The sequence below is a fragment of the Stegastes partitus genome, unplaced genomic scaffold (assembly GCF_000690725.1).
Source record: "Stegastes partitus isolate 25-593 unplaced genomic scaffold, Stegastes_partitus-1.0.2 Scaffold1129, whole genome shotgun sequence".
Lineage (NCBI taxonomy): Eukaryota > Metazoa > Chordata > Actinopteri > Pomacentridae > Stegastes > Stegastes partitus.
Genome location: NW_007578860.1, coordinates 178,498 through 198,292, shown reverse-complemented (window position 1 = coordinate 198,292; position 19,795 = coordinate 178,498). Strand labels below are relative to the sequence as shown.

Here is a 19,795-nt window from a genome sequence, read left to right as displayed (position 1 = left end):
TAACATCTCATTTTAGAACCACGTTCATGTAACTGGACTGAATCTCACAGATGAAGTTTAGTTTCATTCATCACAGCTGGATTCACTTGATTTTCAGTACAGTCTTTGTAGAGTTTTGGTTTCTGATTGTTTATTGAGATCTAATGATGAGATGTGGTTTTAAATCTGAACAGTTTCACTTCGACCGCTGCAGTTAAAACCGTCTTCGCCACAAACATCTGATTGGTGGTTCAGGGGTCAGCTCCACAACCTCATGAGGTTTCAGGGTTAAAGGACTCAGACGGACCCCTGGTCTGTTGTGCTGCTCTGATAAACTGAACTGTGGCTCCATCTGCTGTTTAAAATCGGTCTGCAAGTTCAAACTAAACATCTTCTCACGTCGATCTAATTAAAGGTGGAAGCACTGCAAAGGCAGCAAGTCCTCATCACAACAGATGGAATGTAAAGAATACAAGTCATTTTGTCTCCTTCAAACCAGATTGAATCTTTCTGATGCTCTTTTTTGTACTTATTTTGTGTCTCTTAGTCACTTTGCATCTTTCATTTTCTGCATCTTTGTGGCCACTGCATCTTCCTGTAGTTTGCATCTTTCTGTAGCTGCTGCACGACTCTTCTTTTGTGTTTTAGTAATTTTTTTTGTCCCTTCGTCATTGTTTTGTCTTTTTCTAGTTGTATCTCCTTGATGTCGCATTGCATCCGTCTGCAGCTGTGTTGCCTCTTTCTGTAGTTCTGTAGGTTTTCACTGCATCTTTTTATAGCTGCTGCACATCTTTTTGTGTCTTTGTAGTTTTTTGTTTTTTCTGTAGCTGTTTTGTCTTTTTGTAGCTCATCTGCACACTTGCTCATTGATTTTGTAGTTTTGTCTTTATTTGCATCTGTCTGTAGCTGTTCTTTTTTTTGTCACCTTGCATCTTCCTGCAGACATTTAGTATCTTTGTAGTTGCTTTGTGTCTCTTTGTAGTCAGTGCATCTTTCTGTAGCAACTGCACGTCTCTCTTAAGTCACTTGTCGTGTCGTAGCTCTTCTGTGTTTGTTTGCATCTTACTGTACTCATGTTGTGTCCTGTAGTTTTGACTGTTTGTGCATCATTCGGTTGTTTTTTTGTAGTCGTTTGTGTCTTTGCATCTTTTTGTCACCATTTTCTGTCTCTCTGTAGTCACGTTGCATCTTTCTGTAGTCGTGGACGCCACATGAGCTGCATCCCAGTTAAGTCTGAACTGAACTTAATCCGACAACATTTCAGCGTCAACCGTGAAGTTATTTGATCATCCGAGAAGCTGGAGGACACACAAACACACAAAGAAAGCAGGCAGTCGGGGTATGAAGGCAGGCAGAAATGGACCTCTTTATTTTTCTCGGGCGATAACAGTGGATTGTCCTGACCGGACCGGACCGAGCCGGATTTAAACCACATTGAACCAACCAGACGAGCAGGAAACTCAGCGTTACCATGGAAACAGCCGGTCCGGTCAGATGGTGCCTGGTCCGGTGATCCGTCCTCGACCCTCCGAGCGGCGGGAGGGTCGAGGACGGGTCTACCGACTCAGGGGGGAAACAAAGATGCTGATAGGTCCACAAACAGTAAAACCCCGCCCATCCATCAACTCCCCAAAGCCTCCTATTGGTCGCCTACATCATTCGCCGAAAAAAAAAAAAAAACAACAAAAAAAACAACAACAGAGCGAGCCCTTCTCCCATTGGTCACCACAGCCTCAGGCGGGAGAGGCCGTTCATTTCCCCATTGGTCAGTTTTGATAACACGCCCACTGTCAGTCACTCAGCAGCGGCCAATCAGGTTACAGTACCTGTGGAACGTTCTGGAATTACGAAAAAGAAAAAGGAACGAAAAAAGAAGAATGATGATGAACAGGGAGGTCGGCCAATCAGGCGGCCCTGCTAGAAAAACAAACTGAAGGTGGGAGGAGCTTCCAAGCCTCGTATGGAATTTATTTTTCTGGAATTTATTTTTTATTTTTTTCCTTGTTTTTGTTTTCATTTCTTGTTTTTGTCCGTTTTGTCCGAGTGTGAGCCGACCGTCAGTCTCTCTCTTCCAACAGCTGATTTCAGTGCAATGCATCATGGAACGATCGATCGCTAGGAGAGGGTGTGTCACTACGAGTGTGTGTGTGTGTTGTGTTGTGTGCGTTGTGTGTGTCTGCGTCCTGTTGTCATGGAAACATGCTGCGGGGTTTAGCGCTCCAGCAGCGGGGTGGTGCCGTGTTGCATCGTGGGTTTTGGTCCATGTCTTTAGCTGGTGTCCATGGACTCCATGTTGGCGGAGCTGGAGTCTCTCTGGATGGAGTCGAAGATGGCCGCCAGCTCCTGATTGGACGAGATCTGGGACTGGAACTCCGACATCAGCGGCGACTTCTCGGCCTCGGGGATCGTCAGCAGCGCCACGACGGCTCGCATCGCCGACCGCTTCAGCTCATCCTGCTTCTCGAACTCCTGCTTCACCGAGTTCGCCTTCACCTGCAGACACGTTGGTCATAAACACAAGTTAAAGGGTTTTGTGATGCTAACAGGAAGTTCTCCATGTCATTTTATCAGAATCTTTTTATTCTTTTCACGCCATGTTCAGACTCCAAGTATGAACACATCACATCCAAACTGGGTAAAAGTAGCTGAACTCTGGGGCTGGTTTGCGTACCTTGGTGGTGCAGGTGGCTCTCAGCGGTTCCACCAGTCTGTCCAGTCTCTGTAGAACAGCACTGGGACACAAGGACGACAGTCTGGCCAGCATCAGGAAGGTCAGCATCTGACGGAGCAACAGCAAGTCACATTTTGGCGCTTGTAAATGTTTCAACACTTGTCTTTTCTACGGGCAGGAAAATTATAGCGCAACAATCATCATGGTTTTAATTCTTTCAATAAAAACAATAAAATGATACTGTCCCCTTGTTGGACCCCAGTGTTGGCCCGTTTGTTAGCCCCTTTTCAGCCCACTTGAGAGACCCCATGTTAAGTCTCCAAGGTGGCCCCCATTTTGGACCCCTTTGTTGGACCGTACATTAGACCCCATGTTGACCCATTCATTGGCCCACTTGTTAACCCCTGACTGGTTTACTCGTTGGACATCTTATGGGACCCCAAGTTGGCCTCCAAGATGGCCTCGTGTTGGACCCCAATGTTGGCTCATTTTTTAGCCCCTATTTGGCCCACTTGTTGGACCCCATGTTGACCCATTCGCTGTCCCACTTTTTAACCCATATTTGATCCACTTGTTGGAAATCTTGTGGGACCCCATGTTGGCCTCCAAGATGGACCCCCATGTTGGACCTGGTTGTAGCCCCCGTTGGTTACCTTGATGTCATAGTGGTCCTTGAGGCCGTCCTCCACATGGTTGAGGAAGGTGAAGATGTCGAGTCGGTCCAAGCAGCTGTCCAGCAGAGTGTACATGCACTCGAACGCAGCCTTCCTCAAGTCCAGACCGTCATCCACTGTGTGTTTGAATGGACCCATCTCCACCTGCACAGAACCAGGACAGCCGTCACACACCTAAACCACATCCACCTTAACAACATCTACTTGATCCTGAGACACCTGCCTCTGGCCAGTGACCATTTTGTGAAAGCCTTCAGGAAACAATCCCTGAAGGTTCCCTTAAGGTTACAGTGTTTTTTGTTTAGGGAACCAACAGAGAGCAACCTGCAGGAAATGTTTCATGAAAGTTCCGTAAAGATTCGCTGAAGGGCTGCTATTTTGCTGAACCTTTAGGTAACGTTACCTAAAGGTTACCATTTGTTTGTTCAGGGAACCAACAAACAGCAACCTTTACAGAACATTATGTGAAAGTTCCCAGAAGATGTCAGTTTGTTTGTTAAAGCTGAAGGCTCTCTGAAAGTTAACGATCATTTCGGAAATGTTCCCTAATGGCAACTGTTTGTTTTGGGAAGAAGCAAACCGTAACCTCTAGGTAACGTTCCACCAGAATGTTCCCTGAAGATTACAGTTTGCCAAGAATTGAGGGAACGGTTCCTTGAATGTTCCCTGAACGTTCCCTGATGGTTACCATTTGCAGGAGTGCTCACCTCTCGGATCAGCTCCTTCCGGACTTTAGTCTCGTTGTAAAGTTGCGGTAGAACCGAGTCCAGCAGCTCTCGGATCAGACTGGGCTTGTTGTGGGCAGCAGAGTTAAACGTTACCAAGGCAACACGTCGTACGTTCAGGTCCGGATCCTCCAGCGTCTTCAGGAAATCACCTGGGAACAAACAGCCAATCAGAGGACACGGTAAGCAAACATCACCTTAATCTCAGTCAACTACCAGAAAACGAATCCGTGGATATTTAGATATTCCATTAATCTTTAAAATGGAAGACATTTGTTTTTCTTTGTTATATACGACCACAAACCAAAAAGTTTTGGAATTCTTATTTACTTGTTTTCATCTTCCGCAAACGTAAACTGACCGTGGCAACGGTCTGATCCCTTCTGATTTTCTTTTACAACGAGCCAATCAAGATATAAATGGTGTTGAACGAAACTATGAAAACAGAACTCGTCATTAAGTTGGTCTCTTCTGTACATCAGCTGTAGATGTTTGACCATGCTGGATGTATTTTCAGCAACTGGCTCCTCTACACACGGTTTTTTAGAAAGTGATGAAATATTACAACCTTTAGCTTAAATTTGGTTTATTTTCCAGAATGAATTGCACATCAGACACGGTTAGTTCAAGGACCATTGGAAAGCTGAAAATCTGGTTTCCAGTTTCTCTAATAAATTGTATTATTTTGGTTTTTTTTTAAAAAGAAAACATGTCATGTTTCAAACGCAGGTCCAGAGGATTCGTCAGCAGAAATGTCTCAAAGTGCAAATTAGGGAAAACATGATAAACTAAGAATTTAAGACTTTTCATGATTAAAAACAAGCCTTAAGACATTTTAAAACTTCAAATAAAAAATAAAAACCATCAGATAAATCTGGTCTGTGTTCACATTTTACACATATATTAATATAATGCATATAATTCATCATGTATTTTGTGTCTGTTTATTTTTATGTCTCTCTCTTATGTAGAATTTATAACATCAGAAAAACCAAAACAAAAATAATTAGATTTGTTCCTTAAATCTTTTTTTCCTGCAGTAAATAACAAACATCCTTCTCTGGTTCTATGAGCTGCCCTGTCACTGACCTATGCAGTTCTTCAGCAGCGGGTCGATGGGCTGAGGTTGGTCGGAGATGGTGAACTTTACCGCCGTTACCACGGAGCTCCTGGCGTACGATGAACCTACGACAAAATCAATACTTCAATCAATCGTCAGCTCCGGGTCCAGCAGCTGCTTATGACAGAATAACCGCTTCATTTATGGGTTGGAGCCGGTGATAAAAGTGTTTTAGTAGCATCGTCAGACTTCCTATCGGTGGACGGATTGATCACCTGACAGCAGGTATCCTTTGAGGCGGGGCAGCAGGGTCTCGGGGTCGATCAGCGTCAGTTTGCCCAAACACTCGGCCACGACGTTCCTGGTTCCCTCCTCCTGACACTCGCAGTGTTTGAGCAGCAGAGACCAAACCGACTCCACGTAGGGCTTCAGGCCGGACACCGACGCCGAACCTCGACACAGACGCACAAGTTAAAACCCGACACACACCGAAACACACACCGACGGTTGATTTACTGAGCAGCTGTCCTCACTGATGATCTCTTTGAGCGAGTGCAGCAGCAGGTACTGCCTCTTGGAGGACGAGATCTCCTGCAGGACGAAGGGCAGGTACTCCGGGAGGTTCCCCACCGCGATGCTGCCGAGTGCGTAGGAGGCCGCCGACTTCACCTGAGACCCAGAGACGAGGTGACGTTAACTAAACCGGCAGGTAGCTGAACACAGCGACTAGTCAGCTGCTGGGGTTAGGTATTGGTGCAGCTCCACCACCTCAGATTAAGTTTGGAGTTCCTGATTCTAATCATGTTGCTCCACGGCTCCCTTTCACTCATTTCTGTCTGTTTTTAATTAAACTATGAGGTCTGATCATCAGAGACTGCGTTCATTAAAAGCACAAACTGGACTTGATTTGCCGACCAGGTGGAAATGTTCTCCTGGTGCAGCGACACTCAGCTCTCAGTGCTCCTGCAACGCTTGTAACACTAACATCTACCTTACGCTACACAACCCGGTGAAACAACAAGCTTTCTGCTGACCTGATGCTCTTTGTCAGGTAAACAATTAGAATCTTTCTTTATGGTTGTTTTGTGTCTCTTTGAGGTCATTAAACTTCTGTTTCTGGAAGTTTCAAGGCAGNCATCGTGTTCCTCCATCCACACATGAACCATACAGTGTTTCTACATGTGATGGAGTCAGAGCAGCTTTCCAGGAACTCCAGGACGTTCTGCCCTCATCTATCAGTTTTCGTGTTTTTCTGGTTTTCTGACCCACAATCCTCTGCAGTCACTTCACATCTGGAAGAGTCTCCTGCGAGTTTTGACAAGCTCGACGCCGACAGCGTCAACGGTCAAAGTCAAAGAGGCTGAAAGTCGAGTTTTGTCTCCGGCGTTAAAGTAAAAGACTCTAAAGAAATGAGATGAAGGATTCTGATTTCCTTCTTTCTGTCCGTCTTCACCGTGACTAAAACATTTGATCTTGTTCTGGTCGTAGAATCGGAGCCACGCTGCCTTTTCTGGAGGTCGCTGTCGTCTCCTTTAAATCTGATCTGAGGTCAGCCGAGTGTGTTTGGGCTGAAAACAAACAGAAGGACGACTGGTGGCCAACATTCAGCATCCGTGAGCTCACGAGTCTGACCGGTGGAGCCTGAACGCCTGAGGTCACAACACAAACACAAACACAAACACAAACACAACGTCTCCCGTCTGATCCTCGACTAGATCCTCAGAATGTGCATCACAGACGAGTTTAAAGAAGATTTATGCAGCAAATTAACAGACGGAGACGATCCAGAACACGAGACGACACAAAACCTCCAGAAAAACAAAAAAAAAACGACGACAAAAAGACGCAAAACAACCACAAATAAACACATGAAGATATAAAACGATGATTGACACAAAAACAGCCTCAGAAATGAACCTAAACAACGATCAACATGACGCCAGAAAGACTCAAAACGATGACAAAAAGAAACTAAAACCACCACAAAAAGACACAGAACCACAAAAAAATACGCAAAATGATGCAATAAAAGACACAAATCCACCACAAATAAACCTAAAGATAAAAAATGATGACAAAGAGACACAAAATGGGCTAAAAAAAAACAAAACTACTCACAAAAAACACCACAAAAACAAATAAATACAGTCAGATATAAAACGACAGACACACAACAACCTAAAAATTATCACAAATAAACAGTCAGACACAAAACAATGACAAAAATGACACAAATCTGCCTAAAAAAGACACAAAACCACAAAAAAAACCATAAAATGACAGAAAAATACACAAAAAAAGACACAAAGCGACGACAAATAAACACACACCGACATAAAACGGCCTAAAAATTTTTAGGTACACAAAACAACACAAAAACGATGACAAACAGCACCAGGGCTCCGGCTGCCACCTTCTGTGTGAGTTAAAGCTTCAACCTCGGTGTGAGTGAACGATGATGAGGATGATGAAGTTGTGTTGGCGTCGCTGTAACCGACACAGGAAGCTGCTGCGTTCAGCTCAGCGGTGGGAACCAGAACTTTAACAACGTCGCTGAGATGTTCTAGAGGAGAACTAAACACCTGCAGTCGCTGTTTCTCTGCTCAGAGAAAAGAAAACAGGGAAATAAAATCACTCTGGTTCATCTGATCTGACATCAGAACGTCCTGGTTTACGGTTTAAAGTCATCTTTGGTCTGAGCACAAGTCAGACAACAACAGCATCTATCGCAGCCTGCAGCGTGGGGCGTTTAGGGACCATCGGTAAACTGTAGCGTCTGTCAGTGAGAAAATGCCATCTATGAACTGCTACACAAAAAACAGAACAAGAAAAAAAGACACAAAACGGCCTAAAAAAAACTAACATCGCCACAAAATGACACAAAATCTCCAGAAAAATACACAAAATGAAACCAAAAGCCACAAATCAACCACAAATACACACATGAAGACACAAAAAGACAATAAATGACCACAAATTAATACAGTAAGAGTCAAAACTGCGACAGAAAAAACCAAAAACCACAAGAAAAAACACAAAAATACACAAAACGACCATAAATAAACATACAAAACGATGACAAAGAGACACAAAATAGCCCAAAAAAAAATAAAACCACCACAACAAGACACTAAACAACAACAAATAAACATAAAGACACGAAACGATGACAAAGAAGCACAAAGTGGCCTAAAAAAAACCCTATAAGCGCCACAAAAAGACAGAACCACAAAAAAAACCTCACAAAATGACACAAAACCTGCAGAAAAATACCCGAAATGCACCACATCTTATAGAATAAACAACCTGAGACGATGCTTTAGTAAATAAAATCTGTCATTTACGTCTTTAAGGGACATTTCTCCTCTAAATCCTTTAACACTGATTCATCTCTGCTCAGTCTGATCCAGTGTTGACGTCCTGCAGTGAAATCAGACTCGACGAGTTCGACGGCAGCGTTCACAAACTCGTTGTTGACGACGACACCTGAACCAGGAAGTGTCGTCATCTGTCCGAGGCGCCACTAGAGGCCGGAGAGAAGCTTTTCAGGGTCACTGATACCGACGAGTCGCACGATCTCACAGCTTCGAGGCGCCGTCAGAAGCCACGAGGCTGATTATTGGTGCTGGAGCTGCTCAGACGAGGCTGGATCCTGTTTTTATGGGTTAGTCTGATCCCACTGTTCTGTGTCTAAAGCTTTGAGGACAATCGGTTCACAACTTCACCTGAAACGTGCTCTTCATGCAAATTTAGAATCCAAACAAACATCAGCGTTTGTTCAGATGTTCATCATGTTTCATTTGGTTCTCATCTGGAAAGTATTTTGGCTCAAGTTTGAGAATTTTATATATTTTCAGATGTGGGAATTTTTATGTTTTCAAACCTGAAAAGCCATTTTCAGGGTTCGATATCTCCAGAAATAAAACTCCAACAGTCATGAAATCTGGTGAGAACAAAGATGGACTCGTTCCCAGCAGATCAGAATGATTCAATGGATCCAGCAGAGGACAGTTTTTTTTAATTATTGGTCCTTGATAATGGAAAAGAAGTACAAGATGTTCAAACGAGGCTGGTATCGTGTCTCCAGAAAGGTCCTGTCAGTGTCGATCTATAAATGGATCCATGTTTCTACTAAAATACTGACAATAATGAGAATTAATGGCCCTGGAAAATGGAATAAAGTTGGTTTTGTGTCTCCAGAAAGTTCCTCTAATTGTTTATATAAATGGATCCATGTTTCTACTAAAATACTGACAATAATGAGAATTAATGGCCCTGGAAAATGGAATAAAGTTGGTTTTGTGTCTCCAGAAAGTTCCTCTAATTGTTTATATAAATGGATCCATGTTTCTACTAAAACTCAGACTGTGGTCGACATTTAACCAGCTGCTGAGGCTCTAACATCAGGACGCCTCCAGTTTTTTTTACTACTCCAGGAGTCTATATTCTGTCATTACACCTGCAAAGTTAAAATCTGCCTCCATGTTGTCTTCATGTTTAACTTCACATTAAACTATTCTGTTGTGAGAGTTTCATGTCTGGAGATGTTGAACCTTTAAAACGGCTTCACAGGTAAGAAAATATAAAAACTCCGAAAATTCAGTGAAAATATTTCACAGATCTGAGCTTTGAGTCTCAAACATGTTGACAAAATGTGAGACATCTCCAGAAATAAAACTCCAACAGCCATGAAATGTGGTGACTGAAGAGTTTCCAGCAGATTTAAACGATCTCATGACTCCAGCAGAGGACAGCGTTTGGAATTACTGGACCTTGAAAATGGAAAAAGTACAAAATGTTCCAACAAGGTTCAGTGAATACGAGGTTAGTTTTGTGTCCTCAGAAGGTTCCTGTAAGCGTCCATCTATGGATGGATCCATGTTTCTACTAAAAATCCTGTCTTTGGTCACATTTAACCAGCTGTTGAGGCTCTAACATCAGTAGGAGTTGACATCTGATGAGAAAGCTTTGGAGTTTGTTGCTATTTTGACTTGAAACCTGTCCAGAATTACCTAAAACTGGTCTGAAATGACTCAAAATGGGTCCAAAATGATGCAAAAACTGGTCCTTGAACATGAAAAAAGTGTAAAATTCAGTGGTTTTGTGTCCCTAGAAGGTTCCTGTCAGTGTCTATCTATGGATGGATCCATGTTTCCTGCTAAAATCCAGCCTTTAGTCACATTTAACCAACGTTTGAGGCTCCAACATCAGGAGAACCTGACATCTGGCCAGTATAACAAGACGAGATTCCAGTTTTTAGATATTTAGACCAAGATGTGGATCATTGGTAGGAAACAGAACCTGGTGTTCATTGGTTCTAGATGTTGTTGTTATATGTGCAGAGTTACAAGCTGCCTCCATGCTGTCCTTTTATTGACCTTTAATAACATACGATGATGGATGTTCTCACACAGACACTTGGAGACGCCTGTGAGAGACTCTCCCACTGGTCTGAACATTTTGCACTTTCACTTTTCAAAGCCCCATAATTACAGAAACATCCTCTGTTGGACACGTTTAATCATCTGGATCTGCTGGAAACTACCCTGTCTGTTTACCCACCAAGTTCCACGGCTGCTGGAGTTTTATTTCTGGAGATACTGAACCATTAAAGTGGCTCCTCAGGTGTTTTGAGGATGAAGATATAGAAAGTCTCGGCTCTGATGACGTGTAAAATTCTCAATATTCTGCCAAAATAGTTGAACAGATGTCAGCTTTGGGTCCCAAATGACAAACAACCCAATCTGAGGCGACGCAGCACCGAGCCCAGTTTCTGTAATTCAATCTAGAGGATCCTCTTCTGTCCAGATCCGATCAGCTGATTGCAACACCTTCAATACAGTCGAGCTTTTATGCAGCTCAGCGCCTCCGTTATCCGAATCAAGACGTTCAAAAAGATCCACCATGAAGTCAGAATGTTCCAGTTAGAGCCACGTTGACACACTGAAAAAGGTTTATCACGACATCCTGGAGGTTTGTGGTCGATCAGCGGTCACGTGAAACCAGGACAAGCAGCTAAAATCGAACATTTAAAAGCCTTGAACCTGCAAATGTTTNAGTGAAAGCTGCTTTTTAATCTTCAGGTTTTGCCACATCCCCACCTCTGATCACACTGCTGATGTTGCACATGAACGTGGGATCAGTTTGACGAAGCAAGTGGTGAAATCAGTGGTCAGAATGGGACTTAAGGGAGCGTCGCTGGAGCACCGGGAGCAGAGTAACGCTGCACTAGACTACTTCAGCAGCCAAATTTAAATGAGGTATAGTTTTTGCTTTTTATAGACACAGGCTTGGAACTTCTCGATCATCACTTGGATCGAATAAAAGGCAAAATACACACAACAAATCTTCAGAATAATAAAAGGTTTCCAATTTCTAGACGTGTAAACAGTCGAGAAGCAGAGCAGAGTCCGATCAGGGTCACCACATCTGGAAAACTGAAACCAACATTTTTTCCCTGAAAACGTAATACTTCGACTACATTTGAGCTTTACTCACTAACTTGATCTGTAATTGGATGTTAAAGGGGAAAGGAAAAGCAGAAAACACTAAATACAGTCGCTGGATCGCTGGATCCATCGGGGCGGCGGTTTCTGGACGACCTTTCGTTTGTTACCTCTTCGCTGGAGGACGAGAAGGCGTCCAGGATGACGGTCTTGAGCTCCGGTTGGCTGCTCAGGTCCACGTGGTGCCCGACTTCGCCCAACGAGAGCAGAGCGAGCAGCCGGATGGAGTCGGTGGAGCGGCTGTTCTTCACGTCCTGCCGGCCCGCGGGGAGAAAACACAAAACCACAGTCTGTGAAAATGAGCTCCGAGATAAGAGTCGAGACAATTAAAACCGCGGCACGCTTGTTTGTTTGTTCTTTCGGCTGCAGTGAACATCGCCGCAAATGTTTCAGCTGCCGTCTCCAAACCAGATGTTAAATGAGCCATTAAACCGAAGAAAGCAACGACGGAAAAACGCTGAAAGGAGGAAAGTGAGCAGAAAATCTAATTACATGACAACAGGTCTGATGTCTTTCAATCCTGGGAGCGTCGTAGATCAAATTAAACTGCATGATTTCTCCTTTCTAACGAGGCCAGTTTGCTCGTCTGTGCAGAGAAACAATCAGAATTTCAACCTGCATCCGTCTTTAGGCATCACTTCTGTTAAAATGACCTTTTATATAGAAAGAGTCAAATCCCAGCTTTGTGTCACATCTTCATGTGTCCTCAAGGAAAAACTCGATGATCAATTTTCCGCACCTACACTAGTTTATTGACCCATTTTCACGAGTCAAACAGTCCCTGTGGTGCCGTAATTTACATAAATTAGATGAACTAGCAGCAGAACTGGAGGTCTGTGATGTTATCGGTTGTTTCTTTGTGCGAAAAAAAGCACTTTTGAAGGAATCTGGTTTGGAAATTAAAGCACAGCTCCTGCATTACATCAAAGTTTATCTGAAAAATACAAACAGAACACGTTCATCTGCTGGAACGTCTGGTTCACTGCGTCGTCGTTCGGCCGGCGTCTCACCTGGATGAACTGTCCGACCACCGCCGGGCCTTCGTTCGGGCAGGCTCTGGTCAGGGCGGCCACGCACTTGGCGATGGAGCAGTAGGCCTGCTTGTGAGGCAGCGCGGCGCTCTGGGAGTAAACCGGACCCGTCAGCATCCTCAGCAGGTCCATGTAGCCCAGACCGGGAGTATCTGTGGCCACCAGAGCCTGGACGGACAACAGGTCGCATGATCAGGAACAACTCAAAAAATAAACTAGAAATAAAGAATGATGAACCACAAAACCTGCCGAGAGGTTTTAAAGAGACGTCGTTTAAAACCACCATTTATGACTATAAAAGCTGAAAAAATGATCTGGTTTTTAGCTTTCAGACGAACTAAATAATGTAATTAAACTGAGTAAACTTTGGGTTGTGAAGTCAGAGATCAAACTAATTCAAAAACTGAGAAAATAATGACTGATTAGAATAATTAGCTGCAGCCCAGAGTGAACCTTCATCAAACCAAAGTCCATTGGAAAAAGTTCTAATTTAAAGTTTGGCAGCGAACGTTTGGAATTAATCCTGATTTTTTTGCTCCAACTTTGGTCTCCTCCGGCTGATTTTAGAATCGGGATGAACTTCTGTCAGATCGGTTGTTATGTGAGGTTTTTGTCGTCACACTTAAGACTGTTATCTAGAAAAAGAATCAGCTGATAGCAGCACTACATTTATAAAAAAGTCAAATTGAACACTGAAAATACGACGGTTTGTAGCAGCGACGACTTTAATAATCAGTTTCGGTATTTTTAAAGTAAAAAAAAGTCTAAATTCTGTGATTGCAGTTTCGTAAATGTGAATATTTTCTGGTTTCTTTGCTCCTTTATGACACTAAATTGAAAATCTTTGATGTTTTCAGAAACATTTTTCACCTTTCTAGTGTCCAAACAGCTGATGATCGACCAGTAAAGTCATCCCTGGTTAAACACCTCCGTACCTGGTAGAAGTCCAGCATGGCGGCCAGCGCTCCTCCCTGCAGCAGCGGGGACCGGACCAGCGCGATGAGCTGCTGCAGGATGTTGCCGCCGCTCAGCTGGCCGAGCGACGACGGGTGGGTCACCGCCAGCGTGGACAGGAAGCTCAGCGCCATCTGGGACACGTGCATGTCGCTCTCCGAGATCAGAGGAGGAAGCTCGGCCAGGACGGCGTCCACCATCACCGGAGTCACCGCCGAGCTGCAGCAGAGGCACGGCGTCGGAGGGAATTAAAGTCAGAAAGAAACTACAACACAATCTGAGGATGGAAATGGGACGAGCAGAACCAGAACTGGACCTAAAGACTCTCAACAAGCTCTGAATGCTGCAAACTGGTTCATCAATGAGACTAAACTGATCCAGGTTCTACACTGGATGGTCCTGGCCTGCTCTGGAGGAAAAACGGTCCTTCCATTGTCTAGAACTTGTTCTGACCAAACCGGTCTGGTGTCAGGTTCTACCAGAACTCCTAAATGTCATGTGTCTATCTGCTGTACTGATGAAGTTCTGAGGCTCAGAAATGATGGAAAAAGTCCATTAAAGTGATCAATCTGGACCCTCCTCTGTGGACTTCAAGGACCTGGACCTCTGATCATTAGATAAAGTTACTGTAGATAAAGAACCAGCTGGTTCTGAGGGAGGCGGTTCTGACTGACGTTCTGATCCAGGTGTGTTGCTACCTGTAGTTTCTGAGCAGGATGTCCAGAGCCGCCAGCGTGCAGAGCTTCAGCGCTCGCTGGTTCTTGCGGAGGAACGAGGCGAGGATGGGAACAGCGTCGGGGAGAACCGGCCTCAGGTCGATCTTCAGCGGCGAGCCGGCGATCAGCGTCAGAGCTGCAGGTAAACACACGTGTCACAACTTCACACCTGTCAAACGCCGCGGCGCCACGCTGAGGCGTTCTGACGGACGGACGGACTCACCTTTCACCGTCGTCAGCCGCGTGATCTCGTTCTTCAGACGTTCTAAGAAGATCAGCAGCGTTCCTGGAAGCTCGGCGGGCAGACGGTCACCTGCACAACCAAACAGGAAGTCAGAACAGGCAGGTGTCACGTGGCAGATGACATCACATCACGTGACCAGCGGGCGGTGGTTACCTAGGTTACAGATGATCTGCCCCATACAGGAAATGGCTCGCTCTTTGACTTCCTGGTCGATGTCGGCGGCTTTGAGGCGCCTGATCGTGCAGGTGAACAGGTCGTTGATGTAGGGGGAGGGGTCGAAGCTGTCGGAGCCCTCTGATTGGTTGTCCAGAGGTCGGATCACCTGGAAGACACAGAACAAGGTAGAATTAAACCCCCCGTGATGCCGGCGTGTTGAGGGTGGCTGCAGGTTCGACTCCCACCTTGACGAGCTGCTGAGTGACCAGCAGCGCCTCAGACGTGATCTTGTAGAACGGGTCGCCCACGCAGGCGACGACGGGCGGGACGAGGGCGGGGACGTGGGCGTGGAAGGCGTGGGCGGGATGAGTGACCATGATGACGTGGAGGCAGGCCAGGGCGTCGATCTTCAGGTTGGAGCTGCTCGACTTATCGTTCAGGGAGAAGATGATGCCTGAAACCAAACAGGAAGTCAGTAAACAACACAAAGTGGAACATGGGGGCAGGTTGTGAAACTTTTTACTTGTATTTCCTATTTAGATGTAATAAACAGTGTAGAGATTCCGATGAAGGTCCCTGGTAGTACTACTAGTAGTCGTAGTATTACCTGGTATTAATACTGGGATGTGCTGGGTCAGGGCTCCTGGCAGGACGTTCACCAGCTCAGTCAACATGTTGAAACAACACTGACGAGTTTTGACACTTTTCTCCTTCAGCTGCTTGTGAAGAGCTTTAACTATCATGGGAACCTGCAGAGACGAGAAAAGACGATGAAACCTTGAAAAACGTCCGACAGGGACACCTGCTGGACGAAACGCTGCACTGCAAACACCGACTTATGGATCAATGCTGTGGAAATTCTATTCTGAAATACAGTCTGGACTTTATTCACAATCAGAGTCCTGCTCGTCAATAAAAACGGCTCCGGTTATTTGTAGTTTAGTCATTTTGGACCACAGACAAGGAGAAATAATCGGCTTTAAGAACTTGATGTAGTTATTAGTTTCCATCTCATCCAGGTTTTCCTCACCTGGCTCTGCAGCATCGTTAGCGGGGTGTCTCCCTGCTCCATGGCGTCTGGATCAGCCAACCAGCTCTGAGCTGGTCTGGTCTGTTTCAGCAGCGACAGGTAGGCATGAAACACGTCGGCCTTCACGTTCTCCTCCCTCTCCTGCACACACACAGGAAGGTCATGTACAGGTTAGCGTCAGGCTTCTCTGAGCAAAGTCAAGAACTCTTAAAGCCAACACGAGCTGATAATACGTAAAGTTAGAGCTGTGAGGTGGCGTCACAGTTCGACCGACTGATGCTACCTTGAAGCGACAGACTAGTGCAGGAGAAACTGAGCGGTAAAACTCCGGCAGCATCTCGTGACGAGTTGAGACGACGGCGTCCAAACATTTAGCCGCCGCCCTCCGAACCTTCCAGCTCATGTCGTCGTCGTCGCTGTACTCATCGTCGCTTCCTGGACAGACAGACAGACGTTGAGTTATCATTACCACTGCAGGACAAACCTCAGGTTCTTCTTACCAGCATCAGTGTGATCCCGACTTTAAAACCTTTAAAAGCTGAATTCATAGTCATTTTGGGATTTTAGCTTTATAAAATAGCTTTAAGACTGCATAGGCTAATTGTATTTCACTTTAGATAACATAGCGGCTATCTCATTTAGGCTAACACAGCAGCTAAGATTATCTTGTTAAGAACAACACAGCAGCTAAGCTTATCTTATTAAGGCTACCAGAGCGGCTAAGCTAATCTTGTTATGGCTAACAGAGCAGCTAAGCTTATCTTGTTAAGAACAACACAGCAACTAAGGTTACTCTGTTAAGGCTAACCTAGTAGCAAAAGTTACCTTGTACAGAGCAGCTAAGATTACCTTGTTAAGGCTACCACAGTAGCCAGGGTTACCTTGTTCAGGCTAGTAAAGTAGCTAAAGTTATGTTGTTTCAGCTAACATAGTAGCAAAGGTTATCTTGTTAAGGCTAACACAGCAGCTAAGGTTATCTTGTTAAGGCTAACACAGTAGCCAATTTTTTCGCAGTTAGCGATAGCTGCTACAGCTAGCTAACCTGCTCTGGGTTCTACTTCGGTACCTTGGTAGTCTTCGTCGTTCTGCTCAGCGTCCATGGCGTTGTCGTCCTCGTCTTCATCGTCAAAGTTGTAGTTGGGGTCGTAGGTCAGGTAGCGCAGGCAGATGGAGATGACGGTGGGCACGTGGGGGTACACTTCTTTAGGACACCTAGAAACAGAGAAAAGGTGAAACAAGCAGAAGAACCAGAGCTGCAGCAGCGTTTCAGGTTTTATTTACGGCCTCTCACCTCCTGACGAAGGACTCGAAGGCCTGGATGCAGTACTCCCGCAGCTCGTCGTCGTCCACGTTGCAGAACTTGACGACCAGAGGGATGATCTTCTCCAGATATTCCCCTGAACAGAAGAGCAGCAGGTCAGAACCGACAGAACCTCAGCCGAGCTCTAACATTCAACTGGAGAAGCTGTAGAAAGCTCACCGATCCTGTGGCCGGCCTGTCTGCTGATGGCCGCCGTGCACTGGATGTATGTTCTGGTGGTGGACATGTTGTCGTTCCTGCCCAGCTCGGTCAGGAGGTGCTCGATCAGGTCGATGAAGACCAGGTTCCCGCAGGACATCACCAGGTGGCCCAGAGCCATGATGGTCCTCTGAAACGGCAGCATAAGAGCTGAGAGCTTCTTCTACATGAACCACAGCTGAAGGTCGGAGAGTCTGAAGGTGCACCGTACCTTTCTGACGGCCAGTCTGGGGGAGGTGAGCTGAGGCAGCAGGCAGCTGAGGATGGAGGGATGGAAGTTCACCAGCAGACCTCCCTGTCTGCAAACACACAGACACAGTTCATCAGCCGATTAATCAGTAACCCGACTGCTGGAGCTTTTGTTTTGGCTCCCGTCACTGTGACGTACCTGCAGAGCATGTCGGCCATGATGTCGAGCGCCTCCAGCTGGACGGACACGTCTTCCTGTTTGGCGATGGCGCTCGTCAGACGACCCGTTATCTTCTTACAAACGCTGGCAGCTAAAGCAGAGCCTGAGGACGGAAAGCGTGAAATGTTTCATCATCTTTTGAAGCACAAATAGTAAAAATCAAGTCAGATATTAGCAGATCTGTGCAGCTAAATGACACATTCTGCTGCTTTCATTGAGTTGTTGGCAAAAAAGGCAAAACAAAAGGTGAAAATTCTGAGCTATAAAAGCAAAATTAGGAGATAAAAGATGACTTTTATGAGAAAAAAGCCAAAATTATAAGATAAATCATGGAACTTATGATATAAAACCATCAAAAACTAGAAGATAAAAGGCAAAAATTTTGCAATAAACAGTCAAAATTCTGATATGATGAGAAAAATGTGACACAAAAGATGAGATATATGGGATAAAAAAAACCTGAATTATGAGATAAAATGGTGAAATTCTGCAACCAACAGTCACAATTATGAAGTAAAGGCAAGAATGTGACATCAAAGGGGAAATTTATGAGATGGAAAGTCAAAATTGTGGATCAAAACAGAGAAAGTCTGAGATTTTTTTTTATTCTGAGAAGTTATGACGTCAAATTTGCAAAATAAAGGCTAAAAACAAAAAGACAAAAGGCAAAAACAGTGCAACTAATAATCAGAATTACGAGACAAGAGGTGAAATTTATAACCTAGAAAGTCTAAATTAGTAATAAAACACAGAAACTCTGATCTAAAAGGTAAAACTTTGGAGCTCAGACTGTGTTTTATGGTCAGAGGAGGGCAGCAGCTCCCTCAGTAGTACAGTCTAAGCAGTACTACTGGTACAGTACTGCAGTACTCGTACCACTGGAGGCGGGCGGTAACTCTCCGATCACAGTTTTGAGTCCGATGGACGAGATGTCTCTGAGCTGCTCTTTGTCCGACAGCATGTTGGTGCACAGCGTGTCCACGATGGTCTCCACCTGGTACTCCTTCACCTTGCTGACCAGCGGGCCCAGGCTGACGAAACAAACGCACCCAAAGTCAGACGCGGCTCAAACACGCCGAGTTTAAAACAGAAAAACGTGTGGTGACGTTTTTTTTACCATTTCACGGCCAGGTTCTGAACTTCTCCGTTCTTGTCCTCCAGCAGTTTGAGAATCATCCTCACCACCTGCCAACAAACCAATCGGTCAGTATCGGTCAGCGAGCGGCGCCGACGACCCGGTGGAGCCGGTCAGAACTCACCTTCCTCTCGCTGTCGTCGTCCAGTTTGATCGAGTCTTTCTGCAGCTCCGTCATCAAGTCGTTCGTCGCCATGAACCTGAAAACACACAGAACAGATCAATGGAACCTTAACGATGATTAAACAGTTAATTAGAAGCGTTTAAAGTTCAAACACGTTTCAGAAAACTGGATCAAACAGAACCGCAGCTTTTTAGATTTATAATTGGATCGTTTTAAATTTCGATTTTAATTAGAAGTTCATTATATTTTTACGCCTAATTAGGAAGAATGACGTCCACTCAGAGGCACCAACAGTCATCCTCCACTAAAACAGAAACACAACATGAAGACACACAACATTACTGCGAAAAACACAAAAAAAACACAACCGAAACAACTTCACAAAGACACAACGGCCACAAAAAAAACACTAAACGACACGAGTAAAGGAAACGAAACCAAGTTACACAACAATCACAAAAAGACACAAACATCCTCAAAAAAACGTCACAAAACTGCCACAGAAATACACAAAATAGCCACAAAAAGAGACAAAAAGATGTCAAACAACACAAAATCTCTAAACACAACGATGAGAAAACCCTGAAAACTATAAATAAACACAAGACGGTTCACAACGACGACAAAAAGACAGAAAACTGCCACAAAAAAAACGACAGAAAAAACACAAATAAAGGCACAAAAAACTGAACAACTCGAATTTACCACAAATAAGACGACACAAGGCGACGACAAAGACACACAAAATGGCTTCAAAAGACACAAAAGCCCCCAAAAGAACAACAAAAACAACCAAAACGACATGAAACCAACACAAACAAACAGACGATGCAAAACGATGACGAAAAGACGATAAACGTTT

General features: G+C 44.7%; 2 protein-coding genes across 2 annotated transcripts in view; both read right to left on the bottom strand.

The window, feature by feature from the left end:
* The window catches only part of LOC103368175 (ras-related protein Rap-1b), a 19,892-nt gene extending 18,601 nt beyond the window's left edge, over nt 1-1,291 (bottom strand). The window contains exons 1-2 of the mRNA XM_008296450.1: nt 1,287-1,291; nt 201-203 (exon numbers count right to left, since the gene is read on the bottom strand). The gene's annotated coding sequence lies outside the window, so the exon portion shown is untranslated. The remainder of the gene's footprint in view (nt 1-200; nt 204-1,286) is intronic.
* A 25-nt stretch (nt 1,292-1,316) lies between these two features.
* The window catches only part of cand1 (cullin-associated and neddylation-dissociated 1), a 25,600-nt gene continuing 7,121 nt past the window's right edge, over nt 1,317-19,795 (bottom strand). The window contains exons 2-26 of the mRNA XM_008296448.1: nt 18,934-19,009; nt 18,792-18,859; nt 18,551-18,705; nt 17,654-17,777; nt 17,477-17,564; nt 17,227-17,395; nt 17,038-17,143; nt 16,813-16,958; nt 16,030-16,181; nt 15,747-15,887; nt 15,324-15,465; nt 14,962-15,170; nt 14,714-14,882; nt 14,540-14,629; nt 14,299-14,452; nt 13,582-13,819; nt 12,626-12,814; nt 11,726-11,869; nt 5,643-5,778; nt 5,385-5,561; nt 5,139-5,234; nt 4,032-4,201; nt 3,304-3,468; nt 2,651-2,758; nt 1,317-2,472 (exon numbers count right to left, since the gene is read on the bottom strand). Coding sequence (XP_008294670.1) covers nt 2,248-2,472; nt 2,651-2,758; nt 3,304-3,468; nt 4,032-4,201; nt 5,139-5,234; nt 5,385-5,561; nt 5,643-5,778; nt 11,726-11,869; nt 12,626-12,814; nt 13,582-13,819; nt 14,299-14,452; nt 14,540-14,629; nt 14,714-14,882; nt 14,962-15,170; nt 15,324-15,465; nt 15,747-15,887; nt 16,030-16,181; nt 16,813-16,958; nt 17,038-17,143; nt 17,227-17,395; nt 17,477-17,564; nt 17,654-17,777; nt 18,551-18,705; nt 18,792-18,859; nt 18,934-19,009 — 3,637 coding nt within the window. The 3' untranslated portion in view covers nt 1,317-2,247. The remainder of the gene's footprint in view (nt 2,473-2,650; nt 2,759-3,303; nt 3,469-4,031; nt 4,202-5,138; nt 5,235-5,384; nt 5,562-5,642; nt 5,779-11,725; nt 11,870-12,625; nt 12,815-13,581; nt 13,820-14,298; nt 14,453-14,539; nt 14,630-14,713; nt 14,883-14,961; nt 15,171-15,323; nt 15,466-15,746; nt 15,888-16,029; nt 16,182-16,812; nt 16,959-17,037; nt 17,144-17,226; nt 17,396-17,476; nt 17,565-17,653; nt 17,778-18,550; nt 18,706-18,791; nt 18,860-18,933; nt 19,010-19,795) is intronic.